Below are 20010 nucleotides of genomic sequence, written 5' to 3'. Positions count from 1 at the left end.
CTCATTGTGAATGATGAATGAAGCATCACCGGATTAACATTCTCTGAGTGAAGAATTTTCCAGATTTTGTTATTCCAATTTTATGATTTCATTTGTTCTTCCATTTTTGCTTTCATCTCTATGAAAGTAGCTACAAATTATAACAAGACCATGTTGTTCAGGTCATGCTTCTAACCGTACCAGAATGGACCTTCCCAATCTTTGAATGGGCCTTGGGATTAAGCCTGGCAAATGAGTCTTGTCTGTCGTTTTTGTGTAACACATGTTATCTTAATGGGTCGTGTTGTGTCACATTCATTATCTTAATGGGTCTTTAATAGGTCGGGGGTAAAGTGACCCGACCCGTTAAGAAACATATATATTTTTTCTTAAATTTGCACATACCACACATTGCCACATAAATATTACTTCAAAATATTAAAACACATTTGTCTTTTAAGTACTATATCTACATTTGAAAATAAGAGCCTAATAAAAAAACATCCATACACTACTAGTCTATTACAAAATATTAAATGTGCAAGAATATACAAAATAAAAGAGTTTTTGTTTTCAAGGTTGTGAAGTCTTTCTCAAAAGTTTAAACCTTGCTAATGGAACTCAAAGCTTGCATGTTATTCATTTTACAAAATCCTCAATTTTCATTCATCATCATAAGGAAATTGTATTGGAACTTTGGCTTGATCTATTGCCTTCAAGAGTTATGTTCATGATGTTTTTAGTAAGGTTTTCCATGTCAGAACTCTCTTTTGCATAAATTAAGTATAGAAAAACCAAACATTAAAAATCATTCAAATTATCAGAAGTTTACCAAAATAATTATGAAAAGAAATAAAACAATAGTACTATACCATATAAAATATATTAGCCTCCAACCTAATGCACAATGGATGGCTGAGATTAAATCTCAACCAATCCAATGGTCACCAATTTTTTAAATTAAATTAAATATATATATAATTATTATAGTTTTAGGGGTATAAAATTGTTAAATTAATATATATAATTATTATAGTATTTTTTTAGGGTTATAAAATTAATATTTTTGCTTATCATGTATCGTGTTACCCACATGTATACCTGAACCAACCCGTTATCTTAACAGGTGCTTATCGGGTTATCCGATAACGACCCGATTCGTTATTTTGTCGACCCGAATACCTGTTAATTTCGTGTCATGGTGTGTCAGGTTATCGGGTCGTGTCATGAATTGCCAGGCCTACTTGGGATGGTACTACTCGTAGTTCCTCCTCTAATAGAAATAATTGGGCCTCTCCAATGATCCTAGGCATTGGGCCAACTCCTTGGTGCTCCATGTGTTCAACCCAGCGACACTCATCTCATAGTTGTCCTCGTCGTTATGGTGGCAGCCCATATTCCTTTTCCTGTTTGCTGGTTCTCAGGTAGTTCAGTATCATGACCCTAACACTTGATATCTCAACACTAGACCTACTCATCACATGGCTGAACCTACTCATCATATTTAGAATACACACATACATACAATGGTAATAATTCGGGTCAAAATCTACCTTATGCACTCAAAAATGTTTTTCTAGTTCATTCTTTAAGTAAAAATCTTTTGTCTGTTGCACGTTTTAATGTTGGTAATAATGTTGCCATTTGTTTCTTCCCTCATTGCTCACAACAAGCACCACACAAGAGGGGGTTAAAAGCAGGCCAAGGGGCGCAGCTAGGGTTTGGAGAAGTTGAAAAAAAAAAAAAAACAAGCGAGGAAGGGTCAAGAGAGAGTGAAAGGTCGCAATCTTTTTTTAAAATAATTTAAGGACAATTTCTACTTGGATGATAATTCGAGGGCAAATTGGGAGTTATCCAGAAATTATATAATTACATTCCAAGAAAAAAATCCAAATAACCACACCCTAATAAAGGGTAACTATTTTTTTTGAGTAAAAACAGACGTAGCATATTGAACTTAATTATCACTTTATTTGTGAAAAGGTGGCTCCCAATAGTCATAGAGTGTACTACATTTCTACCGGTGATCAACATGTTGACTTTCTTACTAAGGGTCTCCACTAGCCATGTCATGGGTGTCTTTGCTCCACTCTTATGATCAAGATCGTCCAATAGGAGGGTAGTATACTAATTTATCAATGGGTAATGCTAGGAGACTAAATGTGTAGACTAAATTTTGTAAGTTAAATGACATGGAAGTTAATAATTGAATTATTAATTAAGTGTTGATTAACATGCTTATTTTTTATTGTTGACACATCACTTATTCTAGCAATTTAGACAAGAAATTTAATCTAACCAGCATTATCTTTATCACTTCCATAATAGGAATGTATTTTTAATTGTAATTACCATTGGCAATAACGGCAATAACAAAGGGTATGTATTTTTAATTGTAAGTATTCTTTATCAATTCAATATAGTTATTGTAACAAAAGGAATCTATTCACAATAACAAAAGGAGTTACATTTCAACGCAGTTATTGTCGTTTGTTTCGAGGATCCTCGAAAAAGTTGCAAAAAGTGAAATTGGAGAGTTCTTATTTTGTGATAAAAGGAAAGTTAAGTTTTCAAGTTTTGGGATCTGAGTGTTTGAGTTCGAGAAATGGAGGGGAAGAGCCGGGTACTGATAATCGGAGTAACAGGAAATCTGGGTCACCATTTGGCCCAAGCCGCCCTCCAATTCTCTCACCCAACATTCGCTCTCGTCAGACCCTCCACCTTCTCCGACCCCCACAAGTCTCATAAGCTTCACTCTCTCTCCAGTGCCGGCGTCACCCTCCTCCAAGTCTCTCTCTCTCTCTCTCTCTAACTTTTCTCTTAAAAATGGTGGAACAATATTTAAGAAAAATGTTTATTTTTATGTGTTTCAGGGTTCGCTGGAAGACGAAGAGAGCCTAATGACAGCGGTGAAGCAAGTGGATGTGGTAATATGTGCTGTTTCGGCCAAACAGGTCCTCCGTCAGAAGTTCCTTATCCAAGTTATCAAACAAGCTGGCTGCATCAAGGTTTGGCACCCTTCTGTATTTTAGTGATTGCCTCCTTGGGATTGCTTTTGGAACGCTTTCTGATAACCGAAAATGCTTTTGAGTTATGCAAGTATTAAGTAATTGCTAGAGAAGCACATGCCAAATGCTTAGAAGAATTTTTAATTAAATTTAAATGTGCTTGTAATAAACTAATGAAATGTTTATGAACATAAAGTAATTCCTACAGAAGTACTAGTTTGGGATTACTTCTAAGATGATTAAAAGTGCTTTCAGATAACCTGAAGTGTTTTTAGCCATATTTGGTTGGAAAAGTTAGAAGGGTTTTGAGTTAGGTAAGCATTGTTACTGCTTTTTCAAAGAAGAACCTATTAAGTGCATCCTTGCAAAATGAATCCAAATGCATTTTCAGGGAGCACACAAACTTTTCTAAATTTTTTGTTTTGCTTAGCAAAAGCGAATAGAAATTTTTATACAAAAAATTGGCTGGCTGAAGTTCATTTGCTTTTCTTTTCTTCTTTTTTGAACTCCCTACTCAGAGGTTTATTCCCTCAGAATTTGGATTGGACCCAGATAAAACTAGAATATCAGGCATGGACCACAACTTCTATGAGCAGAAAGCTGAGATTAGGCGTTTTGTGGAAACCAATGGCATTCCATATACTTACATTTCCTGCAATTTCTACATGAGCTATTTGCTTCCTCAGCTTGTTCAGCCAGGCCTCAAGGTCCCTCCAAGGGACAAAGTCACAATTTTCGGAGACGGGAATACTAAAGGTTAGTCTAGGGGTACTGGGTTAGCAAGAATGTGTTTTGATCATCTGCTGCTGCTGCTGTTGCTAATGATGATGAGCATTGTGGTTTGGTTTGCAGGTGTTTTTGTGAAGGAAAGTGATGTTGCTGCATTCACTATCAGAGCATTGGATGATCCACGAACCTTGAATAAGGTGGTGTACTTAAGGCCGCCAGGGAATGTTTACTCGATGAATGAACTTGTTGAGATTTGGGAGAGTAAGATTGGGAAGAAGCTTGACAAGGTATTTGTATCAGAAGAAGAGCTTCTTGAGAGAGTTAAAGGTAACTTTTCTAGTTTATATTATTTGGTATTCAAACTGATTGCTTGGTGCACTTAATGTGGCATATATGACATTACTTTTGAGGTTAGGGATAAAAAAAAAATCCAAAATAGAGGAAAACAAATGGCTGAGACTAAAGTGCAATTCATTGCCAAACATACACAAATCAGATGATCTGATCACCAATTAATCTTGTAAGTTTTTAGATTGTGGTTGGAGTTTGTCCAATATGTCAGTGTCATTTTTCTACACGTCAAGCTTGGGAATGTGGACAAGATTGAATTGTTTCAAGCACCTATAAAATCAAAAGAGCCATTTGTTTCAAAGATTGAATTGTTTGTGACTTTGAAACAAGGATGCTATAAGCCTAGCAACAACGATGCTAACATGGTTGCTAACATGGTTGTGACTTTGTTCTTTGTCATTATTAGTTTATTTTGGGTTTTATAAGTGAGAAGTAAAATCAAAAGAACAATTACACCAAGCAACTTTTAACATGGCAAAAAGAGATGGACATGAAATGAAGAATGTATGCACAAGATTGATGTGGTCCGATAAATTCTGTTGTATGTCCAGGAGATATTTTTTCTTTACTACTTGAAATATAACATGTACAAGACACAGAGCTATTTGTAAGATTGGTGGATCATGAGATTCGCTACTATTTTTTCATAGAGAACAGAGAGATTTGTGTTAAAGCTCGTATGGTCTCTGAACTTTTTGCCAATTCATGATCAACCATGAGTCATCTTTGTTGAATGTTTACAATCAAAATCATTGTTCATCTTTAGCTTGGATTTGGGTCACAAATACACTGTTAGGTTGAAGCTTTGTTACCACGAATATAGAAGAGTGTACAGGAAAATCCAAGAGACTGATGTTTCAAAAAGTGCAAGAAAAAGATAAAAGCTTCAAAGAAAATTCCCAAGTTGAAAAGTTTTTGAGAAGAATTTTTTTTGGTTGCCTTATAAGAACAACTAAATAAACAATTTAAGCTTTAGGTTGCAGGCTGAAGCTGGTTCGAATAATTATTTTGCTCCAATGTTATTCAACCATACTCTGCTTGACAGTTTGATGTATCGCTGGATGGCCAGCTGACATGGCTGCCACCTAGTCTCTTGATGTGGCAGCCATTTTTGTTCTCTTTGATTATTAGTCCATCTCTCTTGTTGTGACGGCAAGCTCAATCATGTGCTCTGCTCTTTTATTGTTCTCAGTAGAGTGTAGTTTGAATCATGTATAAATCGTTTAAACTTCTTTATTTGTTCCTCATTTTGTTAACTAGCTCTGTACTAACAAAATGTAGCTTGTTGCATCGCAGATACACCATATCCTGACAACATGGAGATGGTGTTCATATATTCTGCTTTCATAAAGGGAGATCAAACTTACTTTGATATTGAGTCATCTGGTGGTGTAGATGGGACAAAACTGTATCCGCAGCAGAATTTCACTACAATCAGTCAATATTTAGACACCCTTTTGTAAGAGCATTTTGTTTTTCCTTCAGTTTTGTAGGCTGAACTGCTTTTTAAATGTTTGATGAAGTACGTAGATTTCAATTCAACAACTTGGGCAGTGTACTTGTTTGGGTGCAAATATTTAGATACAGGAAAATGTAGGAATGATACCAAAATTGTTCTTGTTTTTACACATGTATGGGAGTAGCACCGTTGATTCTCATGGCTTCCAAAGTTAAATGAAACTAGGTTTTTTTCCCCATTTTCTTAGTCTTTTCCTTTTATTTTCGTTTCAGACATGTAAATGGGTAAGGAATTCGTAGTTGGGAACTATGTTTTGTTGGTTGGTGGTCATACAGTTTTGCAACTTATGAAATTATATGTTGATTAATTCAAATTTGGGTGCACAGCGGAGTGAGCAAACTACTCGTTAGAGTTTGTTAGGTGACTCGACTCATAGTTGGGCAGGTTATCTAAAGGCTTATCTTCACCTAAACATTATTCTTGTAAAAACTTGCAATCCTATCACTTGGAAGTCAGGTATGTCACGGTAGGTCCAACTGTCATTTTCACTCGTGCTGGTGTTAACTAGTCTGTCCTAGTTGTTGTTAGTTAAAAATCTAACGGTTAAAATGTTCGGAGTTTTTCATTCGCCGGAGCACCATAAAATATCTTTGCATTTAGTTATGTAGGTTCGGTGTAAGACACCAAAGCTATTCAATTTCAGAAAAACAAATGTGTTCTTTTGTTACATATTGACCCCTGAAGGAAAATTCCCGTATCCGCCCGGTGGTAGGTGGTGGAACAAGTTTCCAAGTTTGATTGTGTACGGATTAGAAGCACAAACAAAAAACAAGCTACCCTTTTTCAAATATGAGAAATGTCTAAGGAGACTCTTAATAGATTCTCCGCCATCTCATACTTTATACACAATGTCATTTTAGAGGGACTTGGACAAACCAAGGAACAAGTTCAGATTCCTTTTTATAATGGTTGAAAACACTGGAGCAACCACCCCTTCTAGGAATCCTCCACAACCTAGAACCTTCCTGGTCAGGTGTTGATTCTCACATCTTTGTTATAACTAAATTCGAACTTGATAAGGAGTTTATTAAACTGGACTATCTTAATGAAGAAAATACTGCCAAAAGAGAATGTTTGAAAAGACACCGTCAAGAAATGCAAGCTTTCTTAAAAAAAGGATCATCTTCAATTCATGAAAGAAAAAAAAATTAATGTAAGATTCTTTACCTTGTATAAGTGGTGTGCCAAAAAATGGAAGTTCCCTATTTATGCTAAGTGCATAAGTTTCATTGAAAATCAGTTTTACCACAACAACAAAGCATTTTCCCACTAAGTGGGGTCGGCTATATGAATTCTAGAACGCCATTGCGCTCTGTCCTGTGTCATATCATCCGTTAGATCCAAGTACTCAAAGTCTTTTCTTAGAGTCTCTTCCAAAGTTTTCCTAGGTCTTCCTCTACCCCTTCGGCCCTAAACCTCTGTCCCGTAGTTGCATCTTCTAACCGGAGCGTCAGTAAGCCTTCTTTGCACATGTCCAAACCACCGTAACCAATTTTCTCTCAGCTTTCCTTCAATTTCGGCTACTCCTACTTTACCTCGGATATCCTTATTCCTAATCTTATCATTTCTCGTGTGCCCACACATCCAACGAAGCATCCTCATCTCCGCTACACCCATTTTATGTATGTGTTGATGCTTCACCACCCAACATTCTGTGCCATATAGCATCGCCGGCCTTATTGCCGTCCTATAAAATTTTCCCTTGAGCTTCAGTGGCATACGACGGTCACACAACACGCCAGATGCACTCTTCCACTACATCCATCCAGCTTGTATTCTATGGTTGAGATCTCCATCTAATTCTCCGTTCTTTTGCAAGATAGATCCTAGGTAGCGAAAGCAGTCACTCTTTGGTATTTCCTGATCTCCGATCCTCACCCCTAACTCATTTTGGCCTCCGTTTGTACTGAACTTGCACTCCATATGTTCTATCTTTGATCGGCTTAGGCGAAGACCTTTAGATTCCAACACTTCTCTCCAAAGGTTAAGCTTCGCATTTACCCCTTCCTGAGTTTCATCTATCAACACTATATCGTCTGCGAAAAGCATACACCAAGGAATATCATCTTGAATATGTCCTGTTAACTCATCCATTACCAACACAAAGAGGTAAGGACTTAAGGATGAGCCTTGATGTAATCCTACAGTTATGGGGAAGCTTTCGGTTTGTCCTTCTTGAGTTCTTACAGCAATCTTTGCTCTATGATACATATCCTTTATAGCTTGGATATATGCTACTCGTACTCCTTTCTTCTCTAAAATCCTCCAAAGAATGTCTCTTGGGACCCTATCATATGCTTTTTCCAAATCTATAAAGACCATGTGTAAATCCTTTTTCCCATCTCTATATCTTTCAATCAATCTTCATAAGAGATAGATTGCCTCCATGGTTGAGCGCCCTGGTATGAACCCGAATTGGTTGTCCGAAACCCGTGTCTCTTGCCTCAATCTATGCTCAATGACTCTCTCACAGAGCTTCATTGTATGACTATTTAGCTTAATACCCCTATAGTTCATGCAATTTTGTACGTCGCCCTTATTCTTGTAGATAGGCACCAAAGTGCTCTTTCGCCAATCATTTGGCATCTTCTTCGTTTTCAAAATCCTATTGAAAAGGTCAGTGAGCCATGCTATACCTGTCTCTCCCAAGACTTTCCACACTTCGATCGATCTATTATCTGGGCCCACTGCTTTTCTATGCTTCATCTTTTTCAAAGCTACAACCACTTCTTCCTTGCTGATTCGACGGTAAAAGGAGTAGTTTCTACACTCTTCTGAGTTACTTAACTCCCCTAAAGAAGTACTCATTTCATGTCCTTCATTGAAAAGATTATGAAAATAACCTCTCCATCTGTCTTTGACCGCGTTCTCTGTGGCAAGAACTTTTCCATCCTCATCCTTGATGCACCTCACTTGGTTTAGGTCCCTTGTCTTTTTTTTTCCTTGCTCTAGTTAGTTTATAGATATCCAACTCTCCTTCTTTGGTATCTAGTTGCTTATACATATCGTCATAAGCCGCTAACTTAGCTTCTCTCACAGCTTTCTTCGCCTCTTGTTTCGCTCTTCTATACCTTTCACCATTTTCATTGGTCCTATCCTTGTATAAGGCATTACAACATTCCTTCTTAGCCTTCACCTTTGTTTGTACCTCCTCATTCCACCACCAAGATTCCTTTTGGTGTGGAGCAAAGCTCTTGGACTCTCCTAATACCTTTTTTGCTACTTTTCGGATACAACTAGCCATGGAATCCCACATTTGGCTAGCTTCCCCCTCTCTATCCCACATGCACTGGGTGATTATTTTCTCTTTGAAAATGGCTTGTTTTTCTCCTTTTAGATTTCACCATCTAGTCCTTGGGCACTTCCAAGTCTTGTTCTTTTTTCTCTCTCTTTTGGTATGTACATCCATCACCAACAAGCGATGTTGATTAGCCAAGATCTCTCCCGGTATAACTTTGCAATCCTTACAAGTTATAAGATTCCCTTTCCTCATTAGAAGAAAATCTATTTGTGTTTTTGATGACCCACTCTTGTAGGTGATCACATGTTTTTCTCTCTTCTTAAAGAAAGTGTTGGCTAAGAAAAGATCATATGCCATTACAAAATCCAAGATAGCTTCCCAATCTTCGTTTCTATCCCCAAAACCATGGCCACCATGAAAACCTCCATAGTTGCCTGTCTCCTTGCCCACATGTCCATTTAAATCTCCTCATATAAATAACTTCTCCGTCTGAGCAATTCCTTGCACCAAGTCTCCAAGGTCTTCCCAAAATTTCTCCTTCAAACTCGTATCCAACCCTACTTGAGGTGCGTACGCACTAATCACATTGATGAGTTCTTGTCCTATTACAATCTTGATTGCCATGATTCTATCTCCTACCCTCTTGACATCTAGAGAAGGAAAAGAAGAAAAGGCAATTCACCCACCAAGAAAGGCAATTCAAGTAAATAAAAAGGGAACCATTGCCTCTTCGTACAAGGAAGTGCCTGAAATAACTCAAGATAGTCAAGTGACTACCACTTCCCTGTACAATGGAGTTTCTGATGTTGTATAGTAGAATAATTATACCACATATCCCTTCAGTCTCTAGGTAAGCAGACATCCAGAATTGAAAATTCGTTCAGACCAAACGACCTACTTGATTCAAGGAATTGGAAACAGACAGCCTCTGGTTCTTCTGATAGTAAGATCATAGATAATAAACTCGGGCAAGCCATGTTTAAACCAACATACCTTCCTGACCTAAAAAATTACAAGTTATGAAAAGCCAAGAGATTAAATTCTATGAAAATCTTTGATTGAGACCTAAAGTTTCAGTAATTAGTGAAGCTGACCTCTCAGATTTGGAGGAACAATTCACCGTAACGAGTTACGAACCATGACTCAATAAGATAAAATGTGGGAAAAAGATTCAGACAACAGCCCCAATAAAAAATTGTTATCCTAGGCCCTCACCAGTCGATCTGCAATTTGAGGAAAATGATATGGGAGAAAGAGTTTAATACGAAGGAAGATCAATTGTTGAATGGAGCATTGATGGGGCAAACTGAATACCAAATAGTCAATACCATGAGACATATGATGATGTTCACATCAGCCAATGGATTAAATAACAACACTGATAGAAGAACTACTCAAACTATAGTCGCATGGTTTATAGGACAACTTAGAAGATGGTGAAATTTCCATCTTAACGACTAAGCTAGAGCGCAAAATTTTTCAGCAACAATTATAGTTAGAGAAAATAATGGTGAGCCTGTCTTATAAGAAGATGCAGTCAATATTCTGATCTACACCTTTACCCTCCATTTTGTTAGAACTACTGAGCTCCAACAAGATCGGTCTAGAGAACTCCTGATGAATTTTCAATGTCCAGTTTTGTCTCATATTAGATGGGACAAAGATGTTTTTTTTTGCCAAAGTTCATTAGACCTGATTGTTATGTAGATTTTTGGAAAGAGAAATTTCTTTTTTGGATTACCTCCTCTCTTTGCCGAAAAGGTACACAAATACAATAATGAACAAATTTGGTGGTGTCATACCTTTTGATAGATACACTTATGGTGAATTAACCAGTGAAATATGTGATGAAGGATTTAACACTTTGTAATGACATTAAGCTTAAGAAACAAGTGGAAGAGCAAGGGGCTTTAGGAGAGAAATAAGTAGTTGATTTTTGTGAACAATTTGGTTTCAAACCCATTAAAAATCCTCTACAAAAGGAGAAGAAAAAAAAAAGCCTTATAAAAGGTTATAAAAAATCCTATAGAAGAGAAGATGCTGATTATCGTCCAAGAAAGCTTTATAGGACTTTTAGAAAGAAAAAATTTATTCCTAAAAAGAAAGGAAATAGTAGGAAGGAAAAACCTCTTGTTTGCTACAAGTGTGGAAAAGTTGGACACATGTGGAATGAGTGCAAACTGAAAGATATGATTAATAATCTTAATCTGGACGAAGGTTTAAAGCAATAATTGGATCAGTTAATGTTTAACTCTTCTGATTCAGAGGAAAGTGATAATGAAATAGCACTCTTGAAAATAAAGAATTATTTGAGTCAATAACTGAAAGTAATTATTTTAAATCAGACGAAGATTGCCATTGCAATTCACGGCTTTGCATAATAACAAAAGAAGAAAGTTTCATTCTAGACTTAATAGATAAAATAGAAGATCCTCTCACAAAAAGAGAAACTCTAGAAAAATACTTAGATATGGCTAGAGAAAAACCATAAGAGAAAACTTTCGAGAAATAATCACTCAATGTTTATAGGTTCAAGACCATAGCTAATAGGATAGCTGAAAGCAATAATAAAAGAGAACCTACTCTTAGTGATTTGCATTCTAAAATAAAATGCTAACAAAGAGGAATTAAAAGAACTAAAGACGAGTTCAAATTCTAGAATTTATCAACCATTTCCTAGTTTAAAAGGTATTGGGCTTGAAAGCCCAACCCTTTTATTTATTTACTTATCTTTTTAAAAACCCAAAGGCATTAGGACCAGGCTTTCAAGCCCAATACCCTTTAAACCCTAAAACCCATTGGATCGAAACCCTTTAGGCCCAATCCAGTCCAACCCAATACCCTTGACTCGGACTCGTCGACTTTGATCTGGCTTGACCGTTGACTAGGTCAACCGTCAGCGTTGACTTTGACTGGTCAACGATCAACGTTGACTTTTTGGGTTGATTTTTCGGGTTTCGTCCAGAACCCTTCCTAGGCTAATTTCGATGTCCTAGACCCTTTTATGACATCCATTTTCCCAAATTTGAGTAGAATTTTACTAATTGTACACTTTATGTGCTTAGGTGCATATATTGTGATGTTCTGTCTTCGCTAATTGCGCAACTTGCGATGACAAAGTACTGTGAGTGGACCCCTTCTAAAATGCATGTTTTATTAGTAGAAATACATACATGAAAAGCATGATTTACTGAATACTTTTTGTGAACGTTTTATGAGAAATTGATTATCATGCTATCCTGAGCTTATTTTGGAATACCATATTTTCTATCAAAACCATGTTCTTGTAGGGTATCTGATGGATAACGATATACTATTTAGAACAAGTTTTCACACACTTCTTTATAGTATAGATGATTGATGACTTTTATACTATGAAGATGCTTTTGAGATATTTGTATATATGTTTGGAAAGATTATGTTCAATGGTTTTGTACTTACCTAGTGGTCTCTATTTCGCATGCGGGTGTGGTTTACGGTGTTGGCATAGGGTTGGGAGAAATAATCTCTAGCTACGGGCTGAGAGACACGAAGATGGCATAGGGCCTGGAGAAATTTCCTCTAGCTACGGAGCAGGGACGGGAAGCGAGCATAGGGCCTGGAATGAGATTGGACATTCACTAGTGACTACACTATTTACGAGTTATTGTTTTGACATGTTTTATGAAATGTTCTAAATATCACTCTAGGTGGCACCTAGGCGTTCGGCAGTGGTCTCCCGATCCAATTTAGGGGAAATCGTTACAAAATTAGGTGGGTATCTAGACGGCTGCCTAGGCGCTCTAGGCAATGCTAGGTGGTGCTCAAGGTGGTTTGAATTTCCTGCCAGTGTTGAAGGCTCTGCAACTATTGTTGTCTCAAACTTTCATCGGATTTGCAACTCTAACTCCCACATCTGCATCGAAACTCCCATCTACGTCCACATTTGAATATAGCCATGGTTTCTTTGCTAGAGGTTTCTAGAAAAAAAACGAGAGAGAGAGAGAGAGAGAGAGAGAGAGAGAGAGAGAGAGGTTTCACGGATTGATAGGAAATTGAAGTGGGAAGATAGTTGTGGAAAGAGAGATGTAGCTGTCTATTTGCCATGTCTATGTCACTAAGGAATAAGAAATTTATTTTTATATAAAGAAATAAGGTTGCTTATTAAATGAAAAGAAAAATCCAATCTTGATCAAGAAAAGAAGCAAAGCCCAATAATAATTAAAATATGTGGGCTGAGTAAATGTTATAAAACTAACATAAAAAACCCTAAATTTTTTACAAATATACTCATATTTTATAATATATATAATAAATATACATAAATCCGCCTAGACCACCTAGGCGCCCGCCTAGACCCCGCCTAGTCACCTAGGCGCTAAGCCTCTGCCCGCCACTTGACTAGCACCTAGCGTTTTTTAGAACCTTGATTTTATGGCATGCTAGGGTTTTCGGAAAACCTACCACTTATTATGCTATTAGTTTTCATAAAACTTTGGGGGTTAGTATGTTGATAACTGTTTTATTATTATTATTATTATTATTATATATCGACTTGGTTTACTCATGTTTGTTTTGCACCCCCTCAGGACTTAGAACTAAGGCTTACAATTCCAACGTCAAGACTTCTGCATCGGCATCTTTGAGTTATCTCGGTGTAGGATCCACTCCCTTATTCATTAAATTTTATATTACTTTCTTTTTAGTGTTCTAGTTAGTTGTATGATCTGAACACGTTTCTTATTCGTATATTAATTATATTTAAATTTATAAATCGTATTAATTTCTTGTTCTCATGCATTCTAAATGTCTTGCGTCACCTTCGGGTGTTGGCCAACACGTACCTACCTTGGTATTTGGGGAATATCAGGATCAGGGCGTGTCAAAGACCCTCCTTTAAACTAGTGGCTTCTGTGAACAAGATAGTGGCCCATCGAGATTAAAGCACCAGCTCTAACATGTTGTCCAGTCTCATTCCTTAAAGCAAACCTAGCAGCCACTTTATTTAAACAAACCGATCCATCAAAATTTAACTTCACAAAATCTTGGGGCGGAGGCTTCTAACGAATGTGTTCTTGACTACAAAGGTTGCTTTTGTTAGACCTCTTGCAATTGGCCTCAAAATAAGATAAACCCATTCTAGCGGCAATGACAATACTTCTGGCAAGATGAGGACTTATGCTTCTGAAAACTTTATTATTCCTATCATTCCAAATTTGCCAACAATTCAGAAGAGCCTTACTAAGCTCACTCAAACCACTATATTCATAATTGTTAATTAATTCCAACCAATCTAAAAATAATTCATATGACCAACATTACTCAATCGTGTATTTAACAGGGATTTATTCCATACTTCTTTCACAAAATCACAATTCAGAAAAAGATGATTTTGTGTTTTTTCCTCCTTGCCGCATAACGGGTGTCAATGCAAATTTCCACCGTCTTCAATCTTGACAAACATGCAACTGCAAAACAATCAACACCTTTGATCAGAGACTTAAGCCTCATGCACCCACGAGGTGGGGGGAAGGGGGGTTAGGTCAATGGATCTCCGATGCCTAAGTTAGTTTCTCTGAGAAAGTAAAATGTTTAGGGCTTTTTTTAGGGTTGCAAAAGCTCCCAAAATTTGGTAGAATGTGGGGTATTTATAGGGTTAAGGCAAGCCATATAGTGTTTAATGGAGATATATTCTCTAAATATTCCCAAGATATTTAATAGGAGATAATATCTTGAGATAATAGGGTAATTATCTCTAATTGATTTAAATTAGGATTACTTACTTGATTGGAGTCAATCTTCAATTATGAATATATTAAAGATAGGATTTGGGTAATTAATCCTTATCTTTAATTCCTTGCCAAAGGCAGGTGAGCTATGGGCAGTTGTATTCAGCTGCTAAGACATCCAGGGGTGTGAGTTGCGAGTGAAAACATCTGAGAAGTCTGCCCATTTATCAAGGGCAATCTTGTATTCTTTGAATAAAAGTCCACGTGTCGCCTCTAAAATTTTTGGGATTATTTTAGGCTCCACAACGGGTAATCTTTGTTAGCATTTTGAATGAATTTACTCAATCTTACCATAGTATGCAATTTTCCTTGAATAAGCAGCTATGCAAAAAATTTTTACCTTAAGGGGTACGATTAACCTCCACATCCTCTTAAGGAGCTTTTGTCTCTTCACTTCATGGTTTTGAACTTTGAATCCAAGTAGTTGATTTAATTGAGAACTCACTAGTTGATGAATGATCCCAGATGAAGTAATCTTCCTTATTCTGCAAGGGAATATTTACCAAACTGATTTTTTTTCTTCACAACATCTGAATCTAATACTTGAGAAAGCCACAAACTTTAGGTTCCCAATTAATATTCTGATGCTAATTAACTGGAATGAGGTGGACAAGTGGATAAGGAAAAACCCAACGATGGGTCCAAAAAAATATGCCCCTACCATTACCCACCATTCATCTCATTCCCATGGGGATAACATGTCTACTATTTAAAATTCCTTTCCAGGCTATAGTATTGTTTTGTCTAACCTTACAATTTAAAAAAAAAAAATCATTATTCCTTAAGTATTTCCTTCTAACCACTTGCGTCCACCAATTGTTCTCATTTTTTTTATAATTTTCCAACCTAACTTAGCCAGACAAGCATTATTGAATGATCCACTCTTCTAATTCCTAACCCCCTTGGTCCTTAGCCATGTAAACTTTATCCCAAGCTAAAGGACAAAGTTTCCTATCTCTTCTCCAGAAGAAATCCCTACATTTCTTGTTTAAATTCTTTGTTACACAAGGGGGACACTTAAGCAAGACATGATATGGTTAGGCATACTAGTTAGATTAGACTTAATAAGAGTTAATCTACCTGCTTTGGAAAGTGTATTCACCTTCCACCCTACCAATTTTGCTTCACTCTTCTTAATAATTCTTGTTCATTAATTGGATCTTTCTAGAACACAATGTTATGAATACCCAAGTACTTACCAATCGTTGTTTTGTGTTCTATATGTAGGATATTGACAATTGCGCACTAGTATTTTTGAAAAGTATAAAGATGGTTTATGAAAATTTACCTGTTGACCAAACGCTTTAGCAAACATATTAAGAATTTGGAGGACATTCTGCGCACCTTTAGTAGTTGCTTTGGCAACAAAAAACAGTCATTTGCAAACACTAGATTAGAAATTCTAAATCCCCCGATAAAATACCAATATGAGACTTAGGGTTATTGGCCATATTGTTAAAATGTCTAATTACAGGTTCCATGCAAAGAATAAAAATATAAGGCGATAAAGGGTCCCCTTGCCTAATCCCACTTTTAGGGTAGAAGTAACCATGGGTAGAACCATTTATTAAAACCGAGAATGAAGGGGACTTAATGCACTCCATAACTAAGTCTACCCACCTTACCTCAAGACCAAATCTCAAAAGCACATACTCGATATAATCCCAAATAAGGAAATCATAGGCCTTTTCAAGATCTAATTTAATTCCCATTGCTCCAATCCTTCCTTGTTTTACTTTAAAGCAAGAAAACATCTCATGAGCTATCAAGCTATTATCATAATAGAACGCCCCGGGGCAAAAGCCCATTGGCAATTAGATACACAAAAATTGAGCAAAGGTCTTAACCTTTTGATAGTAATTTTCGTAATAATTTTGTAACTGACATTGCAAAAAGGCTTATTGGTCTACAGTTACTTACCACCTCTAGATTCTCCACTTTGAGAATAAGATCTATGTTGGAATGATTAATCAATCTTAGACTGGAATTATTAAGCAAAAAGTCCTTCACCATTGCACTAACTGAATCTTTAATGGTATCCCATCATTCATGGTAGAAGCTTGCACTAATACCATCAGGCCCCAGGGCCATTAGGGCACCAATGCTTTTCACTGCCTCCGAAATCTCAATGTCCTCCATAGGTTTAATAAGCATTTCATTTTGAGTATTATAAATGCAAAGGGCAATAATATTAGCACAAGAAGAAATATCCACGGGTGAAGGAGGACAATCACAAGAAAAATGAAGTTTTAAGTCCTGCACAAAAACTTGTTTAAGTCCTCCACTCACATTCCACCAAAACCCATTATTATCCTTTATCCTCTTAATTTTGTTTCTTTTCTTCCAACTTGTTGCTACCGTTTGAAAAAACCTAGTGTTCTTATCACCTAATTGAAGCCAATTGACTCTAGCTTTTTGTGCCCACATAATTTCCTCTTGCCTTAGTATCGAACTCAGTTCTTCACTTATCTTAGTTTCAAGTAGACCTGGCATTTTGGACCCGACCCGACCCGTTAATATTAGTATTTGGATGGATGTTTAACAGGTCGGATCGCTAACAGATGAACCCGTTAACAACCCGTTAAATAACGGGTCACTTTGGGTCAACCCGTTAGATTAGCACCTGTTAACACCCGTCAGTTGAGGATGTTTTAGTAATTTCAATAAAGTCTTAACAACAAAATATAAACTCTATGCAAAATAATAATAATAATAATTGTTAACGAGTGAAACGGGTGACCCGTTAGCTTAACAGGTCGGGTTCGGATGACCCGTTAGCTTAACGGGTTGGGTTCGGCCCTACCCGCTTACAGGTCTAGTTTCAAGTTCCAATTCAGCATCAACATTTTGGTTTCTCATAATGGTGTCTTGGATCACAGCCAGTTCACCAAGGATGCATTCCTTTCGAACTTTCAAATTACCAAAAGTAGTCTTATTCCAATTCTTTACTAAGTACTTAAATGTATTTGCACAAGCTCTAAAATTATTCGTAGGATTGAAAACATCATTACACTTCCAAGAATCCTTCACAAACTCCTTGAAATCAGGATGCAACAACCACATAGCTTCAAATTTGAAGGAATGATTATGTCTACTACTAATGCTTGTTGAATTAAAAGTTAAAAGTATTGGTCCATGATCAGACCCAAAAATAGGATAATTAAGAAGACGATAATTAGGATTATAATTTAACCAATACGAATTAGCCAAGGTACCATCAAGTCTTTCATAAATTCTATTACAACCTTCCTGATTATTACACAAAGTAAAAGGCACCCTAGAAGCATTAAGGGAAGTGGAGGAATTTGTTCATAAAAGTTGTAGTAACTTGGCAGCCCCTTTTCTTTTCAGAAATGTCCACAATGTTGTTAAAATATCCCATTAAACACCACGGTTTAACTTTAGGATCAAGCAATAAAATGTCCTCCCATAGCCTTGATTGCAAGTGTTTTTGTGGGTATGCATAAACAAAAGTGAAGTAATGTTCAACATTTGAAGAAAGATCAATAACCACACAGTGTAAAAAACGAGAAGAGGAAGTGATAACATTAACATCCACCTTACAAGAATTCCAAAACATGCATAATCCCTCAGCCCTACCAATAAGGCTACAACTACAAAGTTTATCAAAAAATCTTCCATAAAGTTTCCTTGGACCTTATCCACATCCATCTTAGTTTCCATTAAACAAAAAGATCCAAATTAAAGGTAGTACAAAGAAAAGTAAAATTACTTATAAATTCAGGTCTACCAAGGACTCTATAATTCCATGACATACACATCATCAGACACTCTCTTCAAGTAAACTCTCAAATTGAGCAAGAAGAGAGATTTATTAAAAAATTCTAAACTATTTAGCATGCAAAGATTAATAATTCCAACACAAAATTAACAAAAGAACTCAGTTTATATGTTAGGACCTTAGAAGTATTAGACAGTTGTCAAGTTTAACCTTTATAGTTTTTTTTCTTGTTCTGGTATAGGTTGGTCTCATCCAACGGTACTGAGGGTAGAGTTGTGTCTCAATCTGAGCTCCTCCTCTCTAGGGTTGTATAAATGCTCCCTTTCACTTTTGGAAGAGGATTATGAAATGAAAAATCTGATGCTTTAGAATTTCTTTCCTTTTCCTTTGTTCTTTCTGTATTACTTGGATCCTATCACCTGGTATCAGCGACAGGTTGCTACTGTCCATGGGCAAGAGCAAGGCCTCTGCGGTGGTGACCGATGTCACGGAGGCCGACCTCGAACTCGAATACCAACAACACCAAATCCTGGAGCAGCTTAATGGTTTCCATGACTTGGTGTCCTTGCTCGCCACTCGCCAGGAATCGTTTCAGTCGAATCTGACGGACATTCAGGCTTCTCTGGCTAATATCAGCCTTGTCCATAACCACCTCATGGAAGAGCTCCGCGCCTCCAAGCACCACCCAACTCCACCACCCCCTCCCACATCCCATTTGGTTCCCTCCACATTCCCCTGGGTTCTTCTTCCACCCCGCTACCCCCACCCTCCCAACCCTTCCCCGTTGCCCCCTTCCCACTTGGGGACCTCCTTACTCCCAATCCCCTTCTCTCCCCTATACCCTGATCCCTGGTTACCCACAACCCTCTCCTATCCACTCCACCTCTACCACCACCCTCCGCCCCCACCCGCCCCCCTTACCTCACACCCCACCATCTCCCTTCCACGGCCCAACCCACATGAAGATTGAGCTTTCCCGCTTTTCTGACGACGATCCGTATATTTGGCTCGCCTTAGCCGGGGAGTATATGGATTACCATGCCGTCGACGCCGCCAACCGGGTCACTGTTGCAGGTCTTCACTTCACTGGGGATGCTGCCCTGTGGTTTAAATGGTACAAGTTGCATATTAGGTCTGGGCTTTGGGCCATCTTTGCAGACTCCCTTTTCCAACGGTTTGGGCCGAGCGACCACCTCGACTTCAACATGTCTTTTTCTCATGTCACTTAAAAAGGCCCACTGGAGGCTTACATCAATGACTTTATCCGGTTGTCTTGTCGAGCTCAGGGATGGTTTGAATCCCAACTTCTCGGGGTCTTCCTGGGTGGGCTCAAACCTGACCTCCAAGATGACGTTTTGGCCCTCGCACCATCTTTCTTAGCCCGCGCCATCGAGGTCCGTTTCACCCCTTCCTCACCTGCTTCCCCTCTACCACACCTGCTTCCTCCTCCTCTCCTCCACCCACATCTCCCAAGCCTGCTCCACCCCCTTCCCTGAGACCGCTACTGCGCCTCTCCCCCGTGGAAGTCCGCGAACGCCGTGCCCGCGGCCAATGCTTGTATTGCCCAGACAAATACTTCCTCGACCATACATGTGCCACCCCACCTACTGCTTTTAGATGCCGCAGCTGTCTCCGAGGCCGCTGCTGAGCTACCCTCGGACGAGCCACTGCCT

General features: G+C 37.9%; 1 protein-coding gene across 4 annotated transcripts; it reads left to right on the top strand.

Annotated features, from left to right (window-relative positions):
• Positions 1–2416: 2416 nt before the first annotated feature.
• LOC103440395 (probable pinoresinol-lariciresinol reductase 3) lies at positions 2417–5764 on the top strand. Of its 4 annotated transcripts, none has more exons than XM_008379071.4 (5): positions 2417–2767; positions 2853–2987; positions 3506–3743; positions 3840–4043; positions 5364–5764. In XM_008379071.4, the coding sequence occupies exons 1-5, from the start codon at positions 2585–2587 to the stop codon at positions 5528–5530; spliced, it is 927 nt and encodes a 308-aa protein (XP_008377293.1). In that variant the 5' UTR covers positions 2417–2584; the 3' UTR covers positions 5531–5764. The 4 variants fall into 4 exon arrangements, with proteins under 4 accessions (XP_008377293.1, XP_070662634.1, XP_028965401.1 ...); XM_070806533.1 differs by having other exon boundaries at positions 2443–2767; positions 3674–3743; positions 5349–5764; XM_029109568.1 differs by having other exon boundaries at positions 2444–2767; positions 5349–5764.
• Positions 5765–20010: the final 14246 nt, after the last annotated feature.

This window comes from Malus domestica, chromosome 10, assembly GCF_042453785.1.
Source record: "Malus domestica chromosome 10, GDT2T_hap1".
Classification (NCBI taxonomy): domain Eukaryota; kingdom Viridiplantae; phylum Streptophyta; class Magnoliopsida; order Rosales; family Rosaceae; genus Malus; species Malus domestica.
The sequence above is the reverse complement of the archived record's forward strand: the minus strand, read 5'-3'. Positions and strand labels throughout refer to the sequence as shown.